At 29.9% G+C, this 23,767-nt stretch overlaps 1 protein-coding gene across 1 annotated transcript in view; it reads right to left on the reverse strand.

Moving 5' to 3' along the window:
- The window catches only part of LOC119604938, a 106,117-nt gene that overhangs the window by 23,077 nt on the left and 59,273 nt on the right, over nucleotides 1-23,767 (reverse strand). The window contains exon 2 of the mRNA XM_037957845.1: nucleotides 11,481-11,892. Coding sequence (XP_037813773.1) covers nucleotides 11,481-11,892 — 412 coding nt within the window. The remainder of the gene's footprint in view (nucleotides 1-11,480; nucleotides 11,893-23,767) is intronic.

Genomic DNA, 23,767 nt, shown 5'->3' on the forward strand with positions numbered 1-23,767 from the left:
CATGAAATTTGGGCAGCTAATAGGTCTAACCCCAAGAGGAACAATAGACTTTATATAGTATCTTGATCGGATGTCACGCCCCTTTTTACGCCCACTTTTTGTGAAACTATTATTACACCAATTTTGCAATCACAATATGCAAAAACTACTAAACCGATTAACCTGAAATTTTGCATACGGATAGGTATAAGCTTGGAAAGAACTATATGCTATATATAAGAACTGGATCCGATGCCACGCTTCTTTCTACGCTCACTCTTTATAAAACTATCCTTACCTATATCCTATCCTATAATTATATGAAAGAGAAATTCTGTTTGTTACGCTTTCACGGACAAACTGCTGAACCGATTTTCATTAAATTTAGAACACTAATAGTTCTATTCTGAAGTATAGCAAGAGGTTATATAAAATCATGATTTGACGTCACGATTCTTCTTATGCTCACTCTTTTCTATATAATTGTTATAGCAAATTTTCATTCGAGACAGAAAACTTTTTTTACTCTTTCACTACATAACTAATAAACTTATTTTCATAAAATTTTGCATTTAATAGGTCTAACCTCAGAAGTTAAAAAAAAACTCTATATGATATTGATTTGATGCTACGCAAATTTTTATTTTTTGAATAACAATGAACAGCTGTAACACCAAGTTTCTAGGCTAAATATAAAAAAAATGAACCGATTTTCAAGAAATTTGGCAACAGACAGTGTATTTTTAGAATCAACTTTTTGATCTGGATTTTATGCTTCATGAAATTTTGCATGACAACAGTTCTATCGTGGAAAGTTAGGTTAGTTTGAGGAAGAGAATGTTTAATACATTAAATCCGAATAAATACACCTATACCACTAATATCGGTCCTGTTATACCTGTTAACTGTTTAAAAATTTACTTTAAATAACTCTCAGTTCGAGAAAAAATAATGATCCGTAATCACTCATATTGTTCATACAAAAATATAAAATTTAAATTTATTGTTAAATCGAGATAACAAGTTAAATAAGTTAAAAAAAACATTTTTTAAATGCAGCTCAAATCTAAAAACCATGATATGTATTTGACTACTCATTAGAGTGTCTTGAAAGACAGAACTTTTGCAAATCTTATATAGGTATTCCTCTGATACGATGCATATAAAGCATTGTTCATATAAAATATAGATGAATTCATCTTTCAAATTTTTATACTTTTAGAAAATTATCCACCAAAAATTCTGCACGTATGTAGCGCCGTATTTATTCCAAGCTTTTCAAATTAAATAATGATTTCGAATAATTCCAGCACACATTTTCCATTTACCATTAACAAATTCCGAAATTTTTTAATTAGAGGAAGATGTGAATATTTTAATAAGTAAAATTATTTGGTAACTTTTTTGTATATCTAACGATATTTGATTTTTAAACCTTTATTTCTTCGGATTTAATAAGTGGTGTCTAAATCCATCTAAAACTTAAGTGTGGATGCATAAAAGCTAATTAATAAAACTAATATTTTTAAACATACTTTTTTATAAATGGATGTATTTTTGAGAAACAAAGACGAAAAAACGGTGGTTTTACTATTTAATGAACAACTCAAAATTGCTTGTCAAATTAAAAGTAATTTTGTTTTCTCTGTCAATATTCGAGGATTCTTCACATTTTCCTAGGGCAGAAAAAAAAACGTAATTTTGTTCTTTTTAAAGGAATTTGAAATCAAAGAGCCCAAATTTTTCATGATTTTGTGCAGAATTTCTCATAATCGTTTCAGAGTTTTTTTTCAATTGCATGTACTTTTTCAAACAGCAAAAAATCGCTTGAAATATTATATAAAAACCGAAGACTTTTGCCTCTACACCAGGGGCACTACAATTCAAAGTACGGTGCACAGTGGTATAGGAAAAAAAAAAGAGGGAAATAATTCGGTAACTTCTAAACGGTTAATCCGATTTTAATGAAATTTGGTATGCACAAAGAGGAGGTGTTGTCGAGTTTAGGTTTTGAATTTGGACCTTATAGGCCAACCAGGGGCCCGGCGGGGGGTCCTCAAATTAGGACACCTCGGCTATGTTAAATTTTTAAAACGATCCTATTTCTTCATTTGAGTTCCGATTTAAAAAAAATTTCGTATATAGAATCTCCTCATCGAGCACTATAAAAATGTAAAAATGTAAATGTAGCAGTAAATTATCTCTTATAGTTTAGGAGATATTCGCATTTGAATATTAAAATTTTAAAATTTTTACCGTCCTTACTTTAGTTTTTTTGATAATAGCAGGTCCAAATATTTCCGATTTTCGCCATTTTTTTTTATTTGCTTAACAACAAGTTTATATACCAAGCAGTGAAAGAATTATGTAAAAATCATGACTGAGTCCAAAGTTATAGGCATTTAAATTTAAAAAATTAAAAAAAGGCGATTTTTTGTCATTTTTTTGGGAAAAAAGTATCTTTTTCTTTTTAAGTTATCTAAAAAGTTTCTAAGAAGATGTATATAGAATTTATACTTTTTGGAAAGCTGACTTTACATAAAATACGATAAATGAAACAAAACCTAAAAATTTTTGATACCGAGGGGACCAGGTCCATCCAAAAAAACCCTATTTTTTATGGAAAATTAAATTTTGAGCAAAAATTCTCAAATCGCATAGTCGATATCAAATTATAGTGACCTGTTTTATATGACCCAATAAATTCTTAATCATTTTGTAACGGGTTTCGATAACCCCGCCCCTGGTATGGATATAATAGGCAAAAAACCAAAAAATCCGATTTTTGGGATTTTTTAAAACTTTTTTGGGAATTCCGGGATTTCTAATAAGAAAATTCGAAATTTTTATTTAATTTTGGATTTTGAGTAAAAAAGTCTACCTAACTGTAAAATTTCATCAAAAAATATTCATAAATAAAATTTTTATTGCAATTTGAAAAATTTGTATCTTCGCAAAAACTGAATAAAAAACATTTTTTAATTTTTTTTAAAAAAAGTATTCCGCGAATTTTTTAATTTTCAAAAATTATATACAGTTTTGAAAAATAGACAAAATTACCTTTCCATTGATATATAACATGCCTACCTAATGTTTTTTAAGTGACAAATTAATTAGGGAAAACTCAACATCTTTTAGAAAATTTGCCTAGCACTATTATTTTCATCCATAAGGTTAACTCTTAAATTTGTTACATATATGGATGAAAATAATAGTGCTAGGTAAATTTTCTAAAAGATGTTGAGTTTTCCCTAATTAATTTGTCACTTAAAAAACATTAGGTAGGCATGTTATATATCAATGGAAAGGTAATTTTGTCTATTTTTCAAAACTGTATATAATTTTTGAAAATTAAAAAATTCGCGGAATACTTTTTTTAAAAAAAATTAAAAAATGTTTTTTATTCAGTTTTTGCGAAGATACAAATTTTTCAAATTGCAATAAAAATTTTATTTATGAATATTTTTTGATGAAATTTTACAGTTAGGTAGATTTTTTTACTCAAAATCCAAAATTAAATAAAAATTTCGAATTTTCTTATTAGAAATCCCGGAATTCCCAAAAAAGTTTTAAAAAATCCCAAAAATGGGATTTTTTGGTTTTTTGCCTATTATATCCATACCAGGGGCGGGGTTATCGAAACCCGTTACAAAATGATTAAGAACTTATTGGGTCATATAAAACAGGTCACTATAATTTGATATCGACTATGCGATTTGAGAATTTTTGCTCAAAATTTAATTTTCCATAAAAAATAGGGTTTTTTTGGATGGACCTGGTCCCCTCGGTATCAAAAATTTTTAGGTTTTGTTTCATTTATCGTATTTTATGTAAAGTCAGCTTTCCAAAAAGTATAAATTCTATATACATCTTCTTAGAAACTTTTTAGATAACTTAAAAAGAAAAAGATACTTTTTTCCCAAAAAAATGACAAAAAATCGCCTTTTTTTAATTTTTTAAATTTAAATGTCTATAACTTTGGACTCAGTCATGATTTTTACATAATTCTTTCACTGCTTGGTATATAAACTTGTTGTTAAGCAAATAAAAAAAAATGGCGAAAATCGGAAATATTTGGACCTGCTATTATCAAAAAAACTAAAGTAAGGACGGTAAAAATTTTAAAATTTTAATATTCAAATGCGAATATCTCCTAAACTATAAGAGATAATTTACTGCTACGACGACATTTTTTATAGTGCTCGATGAGGAGATTCTATATACGAAATTTTTTTTAAATCGGAACTCAAATGAAGAAATAGAAATTTAACATAGCCGAGGTGTCCTAATTTGAGGACCCCCCGCCGGGCCGCTGGTTGGCCTATAAGGTCCAAATTCAAAACCTAAACTCGACAACACCTCCTCTTTGTGCACACCAAATTTCATTAAAATCGGATTAACCGTTTAGAAGTTACCGAATTATTTCCCTCTTTTTTTTTCCTATACCACTGTGCGGTGTGATGTAATTTAAACTGAACAGTTCTTTAAATCTACTGCAAAAATAAAACAAATCATTTGAAAGTGTCCTTAGTTCCCTACAAGTGATTGAAAATGCTGATTTCAGTATAATTTCTCAAAAAAAGTTTTTTAAATTTTTCTACAAATTAGTCAAAATTTCCTAATTTAAGCTCATTTTAAACTTCTAAACTTTTTTGGTCCAGAAACTGACTTTAAGGATTAAAAAAAAGCAGAAAAATAAAATAACTATTTTATCGTTATAAGATAAATTTTGATATCTATTTCAATAAAAAGTCATTACAGCTAGAAAAATATTTTCTTTAATTTTTGAAGAAACCCGGGCAACGCCGGGTGCACGCAGTTAGCATAACAATGAATTTTAACATAAGTAAGTCTCTTATGATCCAAAACCTCTCTACCTAATTTTATCGGTCCATAATTGACCCTACCTCCCATATAAGGTCCCCTTCAGAAAATGACTTTAACGGTCATTACTGGCTTAAAAATACGAGTATAGTGATGAAATTCGACACACATAAGTTTCAATGAAGTCAAAATCTCTCTATCAAACTTTATGTGGATGGGTCCATAATTGACCGTACTCCCCATATAAGGTGCCCTTCAAAAAATTACTTAAACAATTATTACAGGCTTAAAAAAAAAGAACACAGAAAAGCGATGAAATTCGACACACATATTTTTTATACGAGTTAAAACCTCACTACCAAATGTATTGAGGATCGGTCCATAAGAAAATTACTTTAACGATCTTTGCTGACTTAAAAATACGTGAACAGTTATGAAATTTTATATAAGAAACATTTATAGGAATAGGGAAGTGATATTCGATGTAAAGATGTTTTGTATGAACCAAAATTGGTCTAAAAAAATTGTATGAAAAATTATAAAACCTATCTCTCATATAAGGTCCTCTTCAGTTAATTTGATGAGTAATGTCACCCTGATGTTTATAGAGGAGCATTCCTTTTAATTTACTTTCATTGTTATGCATTCTAGAAAATTATTTAGGGTGTACGTTGTTTTTGTAAAATATGCTCTTGTTTTTGCAAGTTGTTTTTGTTTTTTCAAGTTGTGTTTGCAATTTCTTTAACAAAGCGACATCAACCTGCTTTGTTGAATGCTGTCAAGCAACTAAATAAAATATTTGTATTTTTGATGCTCTTGTTTAGAAGTTCGTCTGCGATCGTGTTGTGTACATGTAATTTGCAGAAGATCTTCGTTGTCAGAACCAGTGTTGCCAGAACTCCCTCACAATAAAGTGCAAAATGACGGTCAAAAAAGTGCAAATTCGTTGAAAAAAGTGCTAAATTCAAATCAAGTTTTTAAAAGTCCATTAAGCCATGTCTACCCGTCTGTGCGGCTGGCTGTCCAGGTATAATGTACAGGTCGCAATTTTTAACATAATTCAACGAGATTTTTTATATGAAAAATGCAAAAGACTATTTCGAATTGATCCATGATTTGACCTTGCCTATAAAATATCCCTTTACAAAATCAATTAGGGATAATTTCAAACAATTTCGAACAAAAAAGTAGGATTTTGAATATGACCTTCTCCGATTTCGATGAAATTCGGTACACACATTCTTCTTGTAAATACGGAATTTAAGGTTCTCCAAAATTTTCAAATTCGTTACGGTCCAGATTTTATCGATGTTTAAAGTTCATTTTTTTTGGATTTTTTTCAACAAGCATTAAATGTAACATCGTATATCTACTAAACTGTTTATCCGATTTTAATCGTTTTAGTTCCCAATTAAAGTCTATTTTTTGTAGTTTCATAATATTCAAGATATTTAAAAATTTAAAGTTTTATTTGTTGATGAACACAAAAATAAATTTAAAATTTTGAAACAAAAATTAATTGCTTATGAACAAAAAATTAAAATTTTTGAAATTTGTATGGAAATGATGTGGATTATTTCACTAAAAGTTGATTTACTTGAGATTCCCTCATTGTCCCATTCTGAAATTTTTATATTTTATTAAAAACATTATAAGCAATCTTTTGTGAAGTTTAGCTATGTCCGTCCGTCTGGCTGGCTGTCCATGTAAACCTTGTGCGCAAGGTACAGGTCGCAATTTTCAAGATAATTGACCTAAGGACGAACCCTATTGAAAATGGTTAAAATCGATCCATTATTTCACCTAGCCCCCATACAACAGAACCCCCCGAAAAGGGCTTCTGAGCTTATAATTATGTTAAATATACCTGTATATCGATAAAAAGCGGCACAACTAAGTTATATACAAGTCTTGATGACCTTGCCAAATTTCATAAAAATCGGGCATCATTTGACCCTAGCTCCTATACAAAGTCCCCTTCCGAAAATTACTTGAATGTCCAAAATTTTATCGGGCTTGGTCCATATTTGCCCCTAGCCCCCATATAAAGCCTCTTTCATAATTAGTTTTTCATCCATAAATTGCTTAAATGTATCGGAACAATGAATTATTATGAAAAATAAATCACATTTAATATTCATAACTGGTGTAGGGTATCATATGGTCGGTCACGCCCGACTATACTCTCTTACTTGTTTTTTGTATGTTTCCTTTATATAAAGTGGATAGCAATAAAAAATAAAGCTTGTTTTTCAAAAACTTTAACAAAAAGCTTTGTTCTCCGAAATCATTAATATTCAAGTCGCAGGTACCGCTAATATGTGAGAGATATAGAACTGAATGTTTACTGTTCTATTCCACTCTTTATTGTCCATAATTCACATGGAGATTTTCTTTAAATTTTGAAATTTGCTTAACAAAATTGGTAAAAGTTTTTTGAATGTGCCGTCTGAAGGGTTTCCCATTTATGACTATACCCCAAATACGGTTTACGCTATCTAATGAGAATAAAAACTCATATCTAAGTTAATACGAATACATTTAACGTAATTATATAGTTTACTAGAACATTTTCCAAAATTTATTAATTTTTTAAAATATTTTGATCGGAGGAATTTTTAATAACTTTTACAATTTTTACCGAGGGTTTTATATCTTATTGGAACGATAATTGAATGTATATTTCCATTATTTGCTGTTAAAATCCAAAAGGATACATTTACTTACCCTTCTTTTAATAACTTTTACAATTTTTGCCGAGGGTTTTATATCTTATTGGAACGATAATTGAATGTATATTTCCATTATTTGCTGTTAAAATCCAAAAGGATACATTTACTTCCCCTTCAGTGCCGTGGTGCCACCAGTTAACGTGATTCTATCGCTCTAAATTTTTCCAGAGTGAATTTCTATAACTTTAAGTATAAGTCTGGAGGCAGAAACGGCCACTATTCGCAACTTCTGTAAAATTACATAATTTTGGAACTCAAGTATACAGTCAGAAGGACTAAAAGATGAAAATGTGGAAAATTGGTGGGTAATACAACTTTTTAATTTCCTTATTCGGAATCTGCACATCAAATAACAATGGGATTAGTGAAAATTATATAAAAAGTTTTTTCATCGTTGGCATATATTATTAATTGTATTTTTGCAATAATAATACAAAAAATTTCTTATTGAATCCATGAAAATGTTGTTAAAAATTATATGTATATTTAATTTGAAAAAAAATACTGATTCTAAAAAACCAAAATTTGTAAAAATAAATTACTTATATACTTACAACCATAGTAGAAAAATTAATGGTATAACCGTTCTCTCTTTTCGTAGCCATATTAAACTTCTGACGTTTAAGCGATTTATTTCTTAATTTAATTTACAGTGTAAATTATAAATTACAATAAACATATGCAAAAAATGTTTGCAGTTCTCTAGAGAAATTAAACTTTAAAGTTCTTTAATTATAAAAAGTGCAAAATAGAAGAAAAAATGCCAAAAATGCACTTTTAATGCTAAAAATTTCAAGCAAAAGACGAAAAAGTGCTAAAAAGCATCTAGCACTTTTTTCTAAAAAATAAGTGCAGCGGACGAAAAAAAAGTGCTAGAATTGCACTTTTAATGCCGTTATGGCAACACTGGTCAGAACAATACTAGGGCCGACGTCTGGTATATGAGATTCGGCACAGCCGAATATAACACTCTCACTTGTTTTCTATTAAATGTTAACAAATTAAACAATATTGTTTTACATTTTAAATTTACACTTTGTAGATAACGCGATTAACTAAAAAATTTCTAGTCCGGAATTCTTTATATAAAAAACCCAAATGTGGTATTTACCTGCTGACTACAACGTGTAAATCTTAAAAATTACTACGCCGGAATAGAATTTTCCATTTACAACAAAGATTCTCCGTAAATTTTAAAATTTTTATGTTTATTTTTCACAAAAACATTAATTTTTCATAAAAATATTAATTTTTCATAATTTTTGGCACAAACTTAAGTATTGCTAAATTAATTTGGCGGTTTAGAATTTTTCATTTGGAACAAACATTATTCCACTCAGGGTATATTATCTTCCACCTTTAGGTAATTTTTTTACATAAGCCTACAACGTGTTCCTGCGTACAGGTCGATGCTTTGCAATGCGATGCCTTGCGCCAACCTTCATTTAGCTATCTAAAATTTAGCAAATTCCTTATTTTTCCAACAAAAATTTACAAGAATATTTTTTTTTTACAAATACAAAATAAGTATTTGAAACGTTTCAAATAAAATATGAAATATTATTTGAGGAAAAAAAATTAATTCAAAATAAAATACATATTTTCTATTTTTATGTTAAATACATTTATTTGAAATAAGTCACAACTCTGGTTTCCTGGACGTAATTCCTAAGAATTTTCCAATCAGTGTTAGTCAGGAATGTTATTTCCGGAGTAACATCACTTCCAAGATACTGGGATCTAACTTCGACGAATGCCTGAAACTGGCAAAGAAAGTGCTCCAGAGTTTCACTGCCCTCTCCACATGCTCTACGTTTGTCTGAATCCGCAAGTATAATTTTGTATAAATGTGCTCGTAGTCCTATGTGTCCACTCAGAATACGTGTCATCATATTAACCTCGGACTTGCTCATTTTGAAGAGATAAACATATTAAAAAATAATCTTGCACTTTTCCCAAATAGGTTTGGCAACACTTCTTGAGAGACACCAGAAGTAACCATAATATTTTTGGAGTATTTATCGTTGAACTTTACAGATTGAGTTCTATCCTAGAGATAAGATTTTATCCAGTTAAGACTCAGGGATTTAAAACCCCGAAGGTTCAGCTTATTAAGAAGAAGGTTATGATTTAATTTTTCAAAAGCCTTACTACTATCAGTATATAGAACATCAGTTTGATTTCTTTGAAATAAGCCTTGGTTAAAATATGTTGTAAGATGAAGGACATCCGTTGTAGTAGAGCAACCTTTCCAAAATCCATGTAGTGGGGGATGAGTCTTTTAGAAATCTTAGATAATTCATTAAGCTTAGCAATACCTTTATAATTGGTTATATCAGATTTATTACCAGATTTAAATAAGGGAATGATATAAGGTGATCTCCATGATTGGAAAATAACCATATTTAATGGAAGTATTGAACAGAATTATTAATAGCTTGAGTAACGATTGTGCTTTTGTTTAAAATCGTTCTTCATTTTTTTTAATATGTATGATATAAGCAGTTATTCAGAGTATTGTATTCGGCACGAGCAATAGAGTATTTGCCATAATAAGTAAGTGAGCCATATTTCTTAAATTTTTTATAATATTTATTCTTTAAATTCTTGAGTTTAGCCAAATATTTAGAATTCCAAGGAGGACCAATGCGTTTGTAAGATGTTAGTTTAGGGGTACATACATCACATTTTATTATAAAATTTCTCTGCCATGTCATCCAAAGTAGTATTGTTTAAGTAAAAGCTCAGATCTTATAACGTTGTCAGTGAAATGTGCAGAAAATGTCCAACAATCGTGTGAACTTGCAATTTTTCTTTTGCAACGTTGTCAGAAAAAGCATTACTGACAATATTGCAAGACAAAATTTGTAAATTGACACCGTTGTTAGACATTTTCTGCATATTTTACTGCCAACGTTGTAAGATCTAACAACCGTGTATACCTAGCTTAATTAGTATTGAATATTAAATTGTTTAATTGAATGCAATTTTTTCTTTTAAAATTATAAACTTTTACATTGTTAACATTGTTAAGGACTTCTGGTATTCAACGTTGAAGCACTAGAAATACTTGTTGTTGTACAAGGTGTGTTTTAATTAGAATCCGTACTATTTGAAACAGGCACAACAGGACTTATGGAGGAATTCTCTTTATTTTTAGTTCTAGATGATTTACGTCGTTTTGGAGAAGATTGCTGTGGAGAATTAAGGCACTTTAATGATTTAAACTCTTCAAATAGATTGTCATATGCTGATATTTCATTTGAGTGCAGATAATTTATTTTGAATAAAAAAATTTATTTTTTGTACTTTGAAAAAATCGATAATATTCAAAACCAATTTTCTGACAGACACAGACTAAACCAAGTAAGCGTTATCCACTTTGAAATTCGTATTAGCAAATTTATGTATCTTGTAAAGGTAAACTAAAAAATCTTATATTAACTTTTATGTGTCGTCAGAAAATTTTAATAACTAAAATTTTTTAACCGATTTTAAATTACGATTTTGCTATAAAACAGATGAAATAATATGAGGTTTATAATGCATTTCAATTATTTAAATTATATAATTCTATGTAAAAATATAAACATTTTCCAAAAAATACATCATTTGTATTAGTTTTGAATTTGAAATCGTCTCACAATGACCCTTTACCAAATATTGACGTCAGGACAACATTTTTGAGAAATGGGATCTTAGTATAAACCAAATTTTAATTTTTTGTTGAGAACATATGTATTTATTTTTATAATTTTTGCAGTCAAACATTACGATATATAAAAATATATCAAATCAACTATTAACAACGAGATAATTAAGATAAATAAAAAATGTTTAATGAAAATAAATAAAGGAAGAAAACATGTTAATTGAAAAAAACCTGGCAATACTTTTTTTGTGTTATAGAACAGTTTAAGAATTAAATGGCGACTTTATACTTACCATAGAATTGGAAAATGATTGTGTTGTTGATGACAGTGACACAATATAATCCGATGTACTGGAAGTATTTTCAGTGTATAAAGATTTCTCACTATTTTTTTGTGCTGTTATCTCCTGTACGCAAAGTTTAATTGCTAAGTCCAGAAAATTACAACTATCCGGAACATATTCAACTTTATCTTTTATAAAACATTTGTAAACGTCTATAAGGAGTTCTGCAAACATTGGCTCTTTTTGGTTCATGTATTTAACACACTTTTTATGAATTTTATAAACGTCTATTAGAAGATTTAAAATTTCAGAGTCATCGCGCTTTTCAGCATTTCTTTGAAGGATACATCTTAAAATTTTTATGGAATAATTTATACTTTGATGACATAATTCTTTTCGCTCAGCATCCGTAATGTACCTCCTAAAAAGATATAATTTATTATATGTCCGATTAATAAACTAAAGATGAAATATATAAAGGTTGAACCCACCAAAATCGAAAAATTTTTAATCGTTTGTATCTACAAAACTAATTTAACAGCCTATAGTCTCCTAATTTTATTACAATAAATAGATTTTTCATCCATTAAAGGAAAAAATTGATTTTGCACGAGCTGATATAAAATATTATAAACTTGCCACTGTTATTCTTATCTTCTTTTAAAATCTTTTATAATGTATAGGGGGTTCCAAGCCCCCCTGATAAAAGTCCGCCCTTTTCCCCCAAAATGTTCAGATGAATATTAAATTTTTTCGTGCAAAATTTTAAGAAGCTAGCTCTGTTAGTTTCCCAGATAAACAAATTTTTGTATATTTTATTCAAATGGGAGGAGCAATCCCCCCTATTGGTCCGTCAATTTATTACACAAAATGTTTACATGGATGTTAAAGTACTTCGTGCAAAATTTGAAGTTTCTAACTGAGATTGTTTCCCAGATAAGCGAATTTTTGTATTTAATTCATATGGGGATGCCGCGCCTCCTACTGCTAATACGCCCCCTTTTTCCTTAAATAATCATATTGACACTAAAGTGGTTCCGACATAATTTTACATTTTCTCAAATATACTAATTTAAGATTTTCTTCATATGGAAGGTGTCACGCCCACTTTAGCCATTCTGCCCATTTTATCCAAAAATATTCTTATGAATGTCAAAGTTGTCCATACAAAATTTGTGGACTCCATCTCTTGCAGTTTCTGAGATATGCGACTTTTAATACTTATATTGAATGTGGGCGTGGCACGTCGCCCACTTGAAATTTTGAAGTAAAAAGTAGCCTATAGTTTCTCCCAGACATACAGAAAGACACTATGTAAATTTCAGAAAAATCGGTCCAGCAGTTTAGCTGTCTATAAAGTCCAAACAAAACAAGTAAGAGTGTTATATTCGGCTATGCCGAATCTTATATACCCACCATCAAACCTCGTTTGAATCGAATGAAACGTATGTCGAATTTCATCTATATACTCGTATTTTTAGGCCAGTTATAAGCGTTAAAGTAATTTTCTGAAGGGGACCTTATATAGGGAGGTAGGGTCAATTATGGGTCGATCCTCATAAAATTTGGCAGACAGAATTTGGTTCGTATTAAATTTATTTGTGTCGAATTTCATCGCTACACTCGTATTTTTAAGCCATTAATGAGCGTTGCAGTCATTTTCTGAAGGGGACCTTATATGGGGGGTAGGGTCAATCATGGACCGATCAACATAAAATTTTTTAGATAGATTTTGACTCATATGAAACTTACTTATGTCGAATTTCATCTATATACTAGTATTTTTAAGCCAGTAATGAGCGTTAAAGTCATTTTCTGAAGGGGACCTTATATGGGGGATAGGGTCAATTATAGACCGATCCTCATAAAATTTTGCATAGTGATTTTGATCACAAGAAACTTACTTATGTCGAATTTCATCGCTATATTCGTATTTTTAAACAAGTTATGGCTGTTAAAGCTGCTTTTCGAGGGGCCACTTGTATGGGGGCTATCCGAAAACGTGGACCGATATTGCCCATTTTCATACCAAACAAACCTTACCTATAAGAAATATTTATGTGAAATTTCAACCCCCTAGCTCTTTCCATTCGGACTCTATCGTGCTTTCAACAGACAGACAGGCAGACAGACGGACGGACGGACAGACATGGCTAGATCGTCTTAGAATTTAATGAGGACCCAGAATATATATACTTTTGTGAGTCTATGACCAATATTTCGATGTGTTACAAACGGAATGACAAAATCAATATACCCCCCATCTTTTTTGATGGTGCGTATAAAAACATACAAACACACATTCATTTTTATATATTTAGATAATTATTAAAATTCGCATATTTTAGAAACTACAACAGAGTAGAGTCCCCGAATTTTGTTGACAAAATGAGCAGCCTAGCTATAGTGGGCGTGGCATATCCCATATAAACGAATCTTAAATTAGTATATCTGTAAAAGTATAACTGCTAGTTAGTTAGTTTGAAAGGAGAATGTATATAAGGGTGGGTCGGAAAAAAGTTGAATCAGTCACCCCCTACGATTAAAGATATGTTAATAACATTTACAAAAATATTTTTTTGGCACGCCTAGAAATACCGCCCTTTTTGTTTTTTTATATATAACGTCGCCATTTTAAGTCCGATCGTAACATATAATATATCAATAATTATGGCTTGACTGTAGCTATATTTCACTCTCAGACAATTTTTTAAATCGACGTCATATTCTATGCGCGACTTCTGATATCTCTGATCCTTCCCCAAAATCTAAAATTGTGGCTATACTGGAGTAAAGTATATTTAATTATATGAGCTATTAGTTTTTAAAATGCTCACTTTTATGCATAAACAGCTATTTTACAGGTATTTAAAAATACCTGTATAGTTCTAACTACAGACAATTATTTTGCGAGGGATATGGTCGAAAACTATTTTTTCAAATTAATTTACAATACACAAATTTCATTCTGCCCTTATCTTAACACAAGAAAGATAATTTTATTCAGCATTTAATTTTATTAATTAATAACAAAATCACGTAGGTACATAAAAACTAAACATTTTATTTTATAAAAATCTATGCAAAATTAAAGAGTTATGCTTTATAAAAATATTTCATGTTTTTACCATAGAATTACTTGCATGTTTCTTGGTTTTTTTTTAACAATTTTCAAAAATGCTTATACTAATTTTTATAAAATGTAATAAATTTATTTAATGATAGATTAACTTTTTTTAAATAGTTATATATTTTTAAAGTTCTTGAAATAAAAACTAATAAAAAAATATTAGTCGGGAATGGCCGACCATATGATACCAGTTATGAGTGGCTGACTTCCAAAACGTCAGTTGCTTTGTGTACGAACAAAGTATAGTGTTTCATAACGCCTCAGTACAAATATTGACAATGCATACTGTTTCAAAACGTCATCGACAAGTATTAGAAACGCAGCGATATGGCAATCAGAGCATCAGTTTTAAAGTTGATGCTTGTTGAACTTATTTGCTAAAACTACACAAACAGCTGATTTACTAAAAACAATACTTTGCATCTTCTATATTTTAGAACGTGAAAATAAACAAAGCATCGTTGCAATGTTTTGAAACTTTACATGTGTACTAGATATAAATACCGCAATAAAATTGTATTCAAACTTTGTATTGGTACGTTTTGGAAGTCAGCCAGTATATCTAAAATGTGATTTCTTTATTAATAAAGCATTTATATTGAAATTTGTCCATTACTTCTTAAGCAATTTATTGATCAAAAACTGATTATCTGAAAGAGCCTATATATGGCAGCTAGGATCAATTATAGACCGATCCTATCAAAATTTTGTGGAGGGATTTATGTTCATATAGGAGTTAGATATGCAGAATTTCATCATAATGGTAGTGTTTAAGAGGGAAATAACGACAAGCCACAATTAAGAGCTCCGATTTAATCCATTTTCAAACAACTTCGTCCTTTGGTAAAATGAAATATTCGAGCCTATTTTCTTCAAATTATCTGGAAAATTGCGACTTGTAGTTTGATTACAAGGTTTACATAGACGGACAGTCGGACGGACATAGCTAAACCACTATATTGCTGTAGGATATACATACATAGTTAACTTTCTGCTATTTTGAAAGGAAGTAGACTCTGAAATGGTTTGTAACTGAAAAAATAAAAGCCTCTATCGGGCCTAGGTGTTCTCAAATTTTTTCGGAGCCTCTTTAGTATCGATATTAATATTAAGGACAAAAAATTTGAGGTCTAGCCCCCCATAGGAATTACATACATACTAAAATTTATTTATCTGGGAAATTATTGCAGTTAGAATCTTAATTTTGCACGAAGACCTTTAACATCCATGTTATTATTTCTGAAAAAATGGGTGGACTTTCATAAATGAAATACAAAAATTCGTTTATCTCAGAAACTATTATACATAGCTAAAATTGCACGAACAACTTTGACATCCAAGTCAACATTTGTGTAATAAATTAGCGGACTTGATTTTGTTCTATTTGAAAATGTATACTCCTATTAGTATTTAAAACAAAATATAAATTCCATGCTTTTTATAAAAAAATATAATCATTGGATTTAAATCTGCAAATAAACAGAAAATTTTATTTTTTAAATGAAGCTATGAGCCCTGATTGGCTTAAATAATTGTTTTTATCAACAGTAATTGTAGGCTAATACAAGGTGCCAAGACCAAAATTTATGTATACCTAATATGAATTTACATATAACTTTAAAAAACATATTAAATTCTATAAGCCACTCTAATTTTTTTGAATATTTCTGAAGGTCACAAAAGGTCGGAGCTAATTTTCGTATATATGTTTCTATAGAAAATTTCCTATGCAAGAGTTATAATTTGGTGGCTGCATTGTTAGATCTATTCCATTAAAAATATAATTTTTAAATTATTTTTTATTAATAATATTATTTTTCTTAGAATCAAAAATAATACATTTAAATTCAAAATTAATATGCCGCTTCAGGAATATTACAAAAAAAAATTTATTTTATTTTTAAAAGGAGCAACTTTGAGCACCTATATTTCCAATTAAAAGAATTTTGTAATATTTTTAGTTATTTTTCTATATTATATGGAATGTTTATTGTTAAATATAATAACAAGCAAGTCTATTGGAAAGCGTTTATTTTTATACCCTTCACCTTCGTGAGAGGGGTATATATAAGTTTGTCATTCCGTTTGTAACTTCCAAAATATAATTTTTCGACCCTATAAAGTATATATATTCTGAATCCTTATAAATAGCGGAGTCGATTAAGCCATGTCTGTCTGTCTGTCCGACTGTCTGTTTAGATCAGTTTTCTAAAGACCCCAGATATCTTCGGGACCCAAATATTCAATAATTCTATCAGACATGCTTTCAAGATGTTTCCTATTAAAATCAGCTAAATCCGTCCATAAACAACGGAGATATAAGCAAAAATCGGAGACAACCTCTGAAAATTTCATAAAAAAACGATTTTTTTCATGTTTCGATAAATGAGCAACAACAACCTTGCTTATTCATTGCGTTGTGTATTTTGTTTTGTTTTTTGAGTATTGCGTTTCGTATGTTTAGATGTCTGTGTGTTTTATTGCCTTGTGTATATTGTTTTTTTCAGACATGTCTGATGTCAGAAATTTTCTGAAATAATTCTTATATTTTATCAGAATTTTTAACGAATTTCTAAATTTCCTTTAGACATTTTACAGAATAATCGGCAAACTGTTTGTTAGACTTTTCTGCACATTTTCTGAAGTATTAAACGATTAACATCAGACTTGTCTGCACATTGTCGAAAGGGAATTTCAGTGTTACGACAATTATGAGACTAATCTGCACATCGGCGGAGGACAATTTGTTTTTTTAATTCCTATATTATTTTTTAGACATTATTTTTTAGACTTACATCAGTACATTTTCTGATGTAAGATATAAAATGGTTTAAGAATTATATCCGATAAATTCGCACATAATCTGAAGATTGTTTTTGTAACTTCGTCAGACAATTAAGCGAATAATATAAATTTCCTTTAGATATTTAACAGAATAGTCTTCACATTTTCTGATATTTTTTGCACGGCCATTTTGTTCCCATTTTCAGTACTTTTGTATGAAAACTTTGCGACAACTCTGCACATTGTCTAAAAGAAATATTTTTTTTAATAAAAATCATGCACAAACCAGTTTATATTTTAAAATTCGTCAACTGTACTTTAAAAGGGAATTTAATTTTAATTTTCTTTTATTTTTTCAGGTGGTCTTTGGAAATCAAGTAAACAACATCTGCATATGTGATGATTATTGTTTTAATTTCTTTAAACTTTGTTAAATCACAAAAATTAGCAAAAAATTACATAATTTTTTATGGTTTAATTTTATTAATTTTAAAAATAATATATAAGTTTCTATTATTTATTTGTGCACCCTTAAGAAGTCATGAATAATGGAAGCTTATAAATTATTATTAAAATTAATAAAATTAAACCATAATATATATAATTATATATACGAAAATAGTTTTTAGCAGACGTTGATCAGAATAGTCAGGCCATTTTCTTATACTTGATCGGACTTTTGTACGAACTGTCGAACATTTTATCAGACATTTATCCGACATCAATCAGACTTTCTTACACTTGATCAGACTTTTGTACGAACTGTCGGACATTTTATCAGACATTTATCCGATATCTATCAGACCTCCTTATATTTGATCAGACTTTCGTACGAAATGTCGAAAGAATGTCAGACATGTTATCAGACATTTGTCCGACTTCAATCAGATTTGTCGAAAATTCCTTCAGAATTTCCCCAGGACTTAACATCAGATTTCGTATCGAATTCTGACCGCCAACTTTGCACATTTTTCCGAATTTCCTCAGACAAAGAGTTCCGAACTCCGAGCAACCTTTCATACGATTTTCGTAACGAATTCTGACGGAACTCGGATACGAAATCGGCAACTTGTGCAGACTGTCGGTGCAAATTCGTTACGAATTCGGCAAAAATTGTTTAGTGGGATTGTTTTTGTTTCTTGGTGTATTAATTTTCGTATGCTTGGATGTATATTGGTTTCATTGCGTTGTGTATTTTGTTTTTTTTTGTGTATTTCGTTTCGTATGTTTGGATGTCTGATGGTTTTACTGCCTTGTGTATTTTGTTTTTTGTGTGTTTATTTCGTTTAGCATTGTTGTTGTTCATTTTGTTTTGCTATTGCTATAATAATGATATAGTAGGGAAAATGAAATAAATTTAAATTTTATAAAATTTTTATTTTTCAAATACACTAGGTGAATACCCTTCACCATAGTGTATTTAATTTCGAATATGTCTATTATTTTTGGTGTGAGATCATTATACCCTACACCACTATAGTGGGGAGGGTATTATACGTTTGTGCTGATGTTTGTAACACACAAAAATATTGGTCCTATACCCACCTTTAAGTATACCGATCGACTCAGAATCACATTTTGAGTCGATTAAGACATGTCCGTCCGTCTGTCCGGCTGGCTGGCTGTCCATGTAAACCTTGTGCGCAAGGTACAGGCCGCAATTTTCAAGATAATTTGATGAAATTTGGACCAAGCATGTTTTTTGGCACAAGGACGAAGCCTATTGAAAATGGTTGAAATTGGTCCATTATTTCACCTAGCCCCCATACAACCGTACCTCCCGATTTGGGCTTTTTATGCCATAATTACGTCAAATATACTAATATATCTCTAAAAATTGGCACAAATAAGTTTTATATAAGTATAAAGGCCCAACTATAATGTGCATAAGCTTGCTTAAGGTAATGTAAAAATCGAACGAAAAGTCTCTCAAATGATTAAGAAAATCCGAGGAAACTTTTAGGTGGCTATAATGTACTTACGTGTATTCAAAACAATTTAGCTCCATTTACACATTTATGTGACACACGTAATAAAAAAATACATATTTCAAAATATTTTATTGAAATAAATTAATTTACTTGTAGCTTTCCATTTTTTTTCTTTATTTTCTTTGTGTATAATAAACAAACAATTGATTCCGTACGTAATGTGCTGTCAGTATCGCTCCTTGCTTAAGCAAATAAAATTTGACGAAACTTGACGAAACTCTCTTAAGTACATTATAGTTTGTCACATACATTTTATATGTATTCGCACAGTCGCTTAAGCTGACATCAGTTTGTTTAAGCATATTATAGTTAGGCCTTAAATGACACTGCAGATTTTCGTAATGATCGCCCCTTATTTGACCCTAGCCCCCATACAAACCACCCTTCAAAAAATGTCTTAAACGTCTAAAATTGACTTGTAACCATTTGTATCGCAATGAAACTCAACATAATTAACTATTATTTAAAAATATATCCTTTTCCAAAATTTAATGAGGATCGGCTCATGTTTGACCTATACTCCTATATAAAGCCTCATTTAGAAAATTTGGTTTTTATCAATAAATTGCTTAAATACTTTGGAATTAAGGTAAAATTCAACATAAAAGTTTCTTTGTGAAAAATAAAAATTTTTAAAATATACTCATGGTGTAGGGTGTTATATGGTCGGCCATGCCCGACTATACTTTCCTACTTGTTTTTTCTTTAAATCGTAAAAACTTAAACTCATGTTTTCACGAATATTAGTTAAATAAAAATTAAATTTAGATGAGAAACATATGTATTAACCCCTACCGTCGGAATCAGATTTAATTTTTTAAAATCCTTTAATTTGTTTGAGAGTTATATAAAAAATTGTAAAATGTCATTAAACATTCAAAGCCATTTTTCTCGAAACGACTTTTTGGGTTAAGTATGCCAGTCTACTATAGGCAGAATCACAAGTTTTTGAAGCAAAACGTCCTTTTTAGAAGTGAAAAATTTTCCAAAAGTAACGATGATAATTCGTAGCTAAAATTTTCTAATAGAAAAGTGCAAAGTTATGGAATCAAGAATCAAGGAAACCCTTAATTTAGAGTCAAGCTCTCAAAGTTGATACTGGGTCACACAGGGAAACTTTTTTTGGAAAACTTTTCATTTTGTGTGAGAGAGAAAGAGAAAGAAATATACACCATATCTTTTTGGCGAAAATATCATGACTTGCAAGACATTTTTTACATAACAAATTTTAATTTTTTACACAGTTTTACCACATTTAACAACCGGAAATATTTTTATTTTTAACAAACAAAAAAAAAAATTTTATTTTTTTTTGACAATTAATTTTTCTGTGTTGAAATTAAAATTGAAAAAACAAAGTTGTAAATTTTAATATTGAAAATTAAAAACAGATTTAAAGTCCGAAAAATACATTTATTAAATATTATCTGATCAGATGTAGGCTATGCCGAATCTTATATATACACCATCAAATCATTGCCTAAAAGGAATGCTTCCATATAAATAAACTTTAATATATACGAAAAATTTTCTAATTTATTACATCTATCTTGGTGAAGCGGACCTTTTATTGGGGGTAAGGTCAATTATGGACCGATCTTCCTAAGATTTTGTAGAACGATTTTTGTTCATACAAATATTGTCCATGTCGAATTTCATCACTGTATTCGCTATTTTGTGCCAGTAATGAGCGTTAAAATCATTTTGTGAAGGGGACCTTATCAATTATGAACTGAACCTCATAAAATTTGATAGAGAGCTGTATTCGTATTTTTGAGCCAGTAATGAGCGTTAAAGTCATTTTCTGAAGGGAACCTTATATGGGGGGTAGGGTAGTTTATGGGTCGATCCTCAAAAAAATTGGTGAGGAGATTTTGTCATAAAACTTACGTGTGTCGAATTTCATTGCTGTATTCGTATTTTTAAGCCAGTAATGAGCGTTATAGTTATTTTCTGAAGGGGTAGGGTCAATTATTGACCCATCCTCATAAAATTTGGTAGAGAGATTTTGGCTTATATGTTATTTATGTTAAATTTCATCGCTATACTCGTATTTTTAAAACAGAAATGGCAGTTATGGGGCTATCCGAAAACGTTGACCGATATTGCCCATTTTCAATTACAAACAAATTTTGACAGATTGACAGACATGGTTAGATCGTCTTAAAAATTAATAAGGACATATAATATATATATATTTGTTTGAGTCTATGACCAATATATCGATGTGTTACAAACGGAATTACAAAATCAATAACACCCAGTCCCCCATTCTTTTTTGTTGGTGGGTATAAAAATAAAAAAAAATATTTTTTGCTATTTTTTGGGGAAAAAAGTTGTTTTTTCTTTTTAAGTTACATGTCTAAAAAATTTATAACTTTTTGTGAAATATTTTGAATGGAAAAAAAAATATTTTGATAGCGAGGGCACCAGATGCATGTCGAAAACGCCAATTTTTTTTCTAAAATTCAACTTTAGGGCAAAAATTCTCAAATCGCATAGTCGACATCAGATTATAATAACCCATTTTAGATGGATTTCGATAACCCCGCCTCTGGTATGGGTATTATAGCTAAAACACTAAAAAAATCCGTTTTTTTGGATTTTTCCATGCCTTTTTGGGAATTTACGTCTATATTATTCATGCAGAAAATCATTGTGATATACATATATAGTGTTAATAAGTGAATTTTGACCATCAAGTCATTTTCTAAGAGGAATTTATATGGAGGATAGGGTCAAATGAGGCCAAATCGTTACGAAAATCAGCAGTATCATTAAAACTTATATAAAACTTAGTTATGCCGATAGATGGGCACACTGCATTATATTTCTAATGCACTAGCATTGCAGTATTCAGTAAAATTTTACTGGTAATGAAATTTAGATTGCATTACCAGTAAAAGTTTACTGATTACTGAAAAATAATCAGTATTCTGTAAAGTTTAACTGATTACTGAAAAAAATTATTACTCCATATGTACTGAAACAAATCAGTATCATCAAATTTAAATCTATTATGCATTACCGGTAAAATTTTATTAATTACATGTTAGTAAAATCATTACTATTAAGTTTCTTAAGTATTTTGCAATTTTTTTTCACTTGACTTGGAGGCAGATTTTATGAAATCACTTCTGTCCGCTTTTGTTATTACTCCATATGTACGTCTATTCATGTTTTCTTAATTTTCAGGCTGTTTTCATAGAAAATTGCGAATAATATTCTGAATTTGACAAATTCCTGTGATTTTGGACAGTTTCCATAACGCTTAAATTGTGTTAAATTACTCTTTAGTTTATGGCTTACAGCGACCTTTTTCTTAATATAATGCCTATATTCACAGACGCTAGAATATGAATCGATTTTACCATTGCCAGCAGTAAACTGATTTTATTCTGAAAGAACCTAATCAAGCCAATAAATATAGCCCAAAAATGTAGTATGTTAAAAAAATTATTAAAAATCAGCTATTAGGTATTACACTAATTTTTGTCTTACTAGTGATATCTAAGACATCATGTTATTATTTAGAATTTTAATATTACTTATTAGTCCATTATTTTTTGCAAATAATTAATTTGAATGCAAACAAAACAGTGAACCTATTTAAGTGAGCGGGAGTGTATATAATGACAAAATTATAGGTACAGTTCATTTTACAAAATTAAACTTTTTTAAATTTTTTTTGAAAGACAATTTGTGGGTTTATAAATATCGAAAATTCAGAAATATGACTTAATAAGTCTCATTAAGGAAATCATCACTAGAAGTGCCAGAGTTAACAAAGAGAAGAAGTTGCCAAGAAAAATGGTCGGACATGCTTGTCGTTAGAGTATTCAAAAACCGAAACCGGATACCGGTTTAGCGGTTTTTTCCTTGTTTGAAAACCGACCGGTTTCGAATAGTTCATATATTCGAATTATTCGACTGGCCGGTTTTTTTGTATCGGTTAACCGGTTTTTATGGATGAAATTTTCTTTAAATTTTGGAAAAAATAACAAATTTTATATACATTTTGTGTTAATTTTTCCATCTAAATATTTTCAAACCCAGTACCCAGTACCGGCGGCAAGTGTTGATCTACTCGCGAGTCACGTGTCGTCGTCATCCTGCAATCGTGAGCAGAATACTACTACGGAGGTGGGTACCTTGGCCTCCGTGGCGGACAATGCCTCAAGTGTACAGCATGCCGCTGCAAAAATATAGGGGTGAAAGAGAAGGATGTACTCGGAGAGAGCTCTAAGCTACCTCAGCCTTTAAATATAGGTGAGGGTTCCGACTCTGAATCCTCAGATGATAATAATAATAATACCATTATAGCAAATCCCAAAAAGGATGAAGTAGAGCAAATGGTGAAAGAGGTGAGTGATAGCATAGCTAAACTACCT

Source organism: Lucilia sericata, unplaced genomic scaffold (genome assembly GCF_015586225.1).
Source record: "Lucilia sericata isolate MDLA Ls3-8-SP2 unplaced genomic scaffold, ASM1558622v1 Contig000445F_arrow, whole genome shotgun sequence".
Taxonomy (NCBI): domain Eukaryota; kingdom Metazoa; phylum Arthropoda; class Insecta; order Diptera; family Calliphoridae; genus Lucilia; species Lucilia sericata.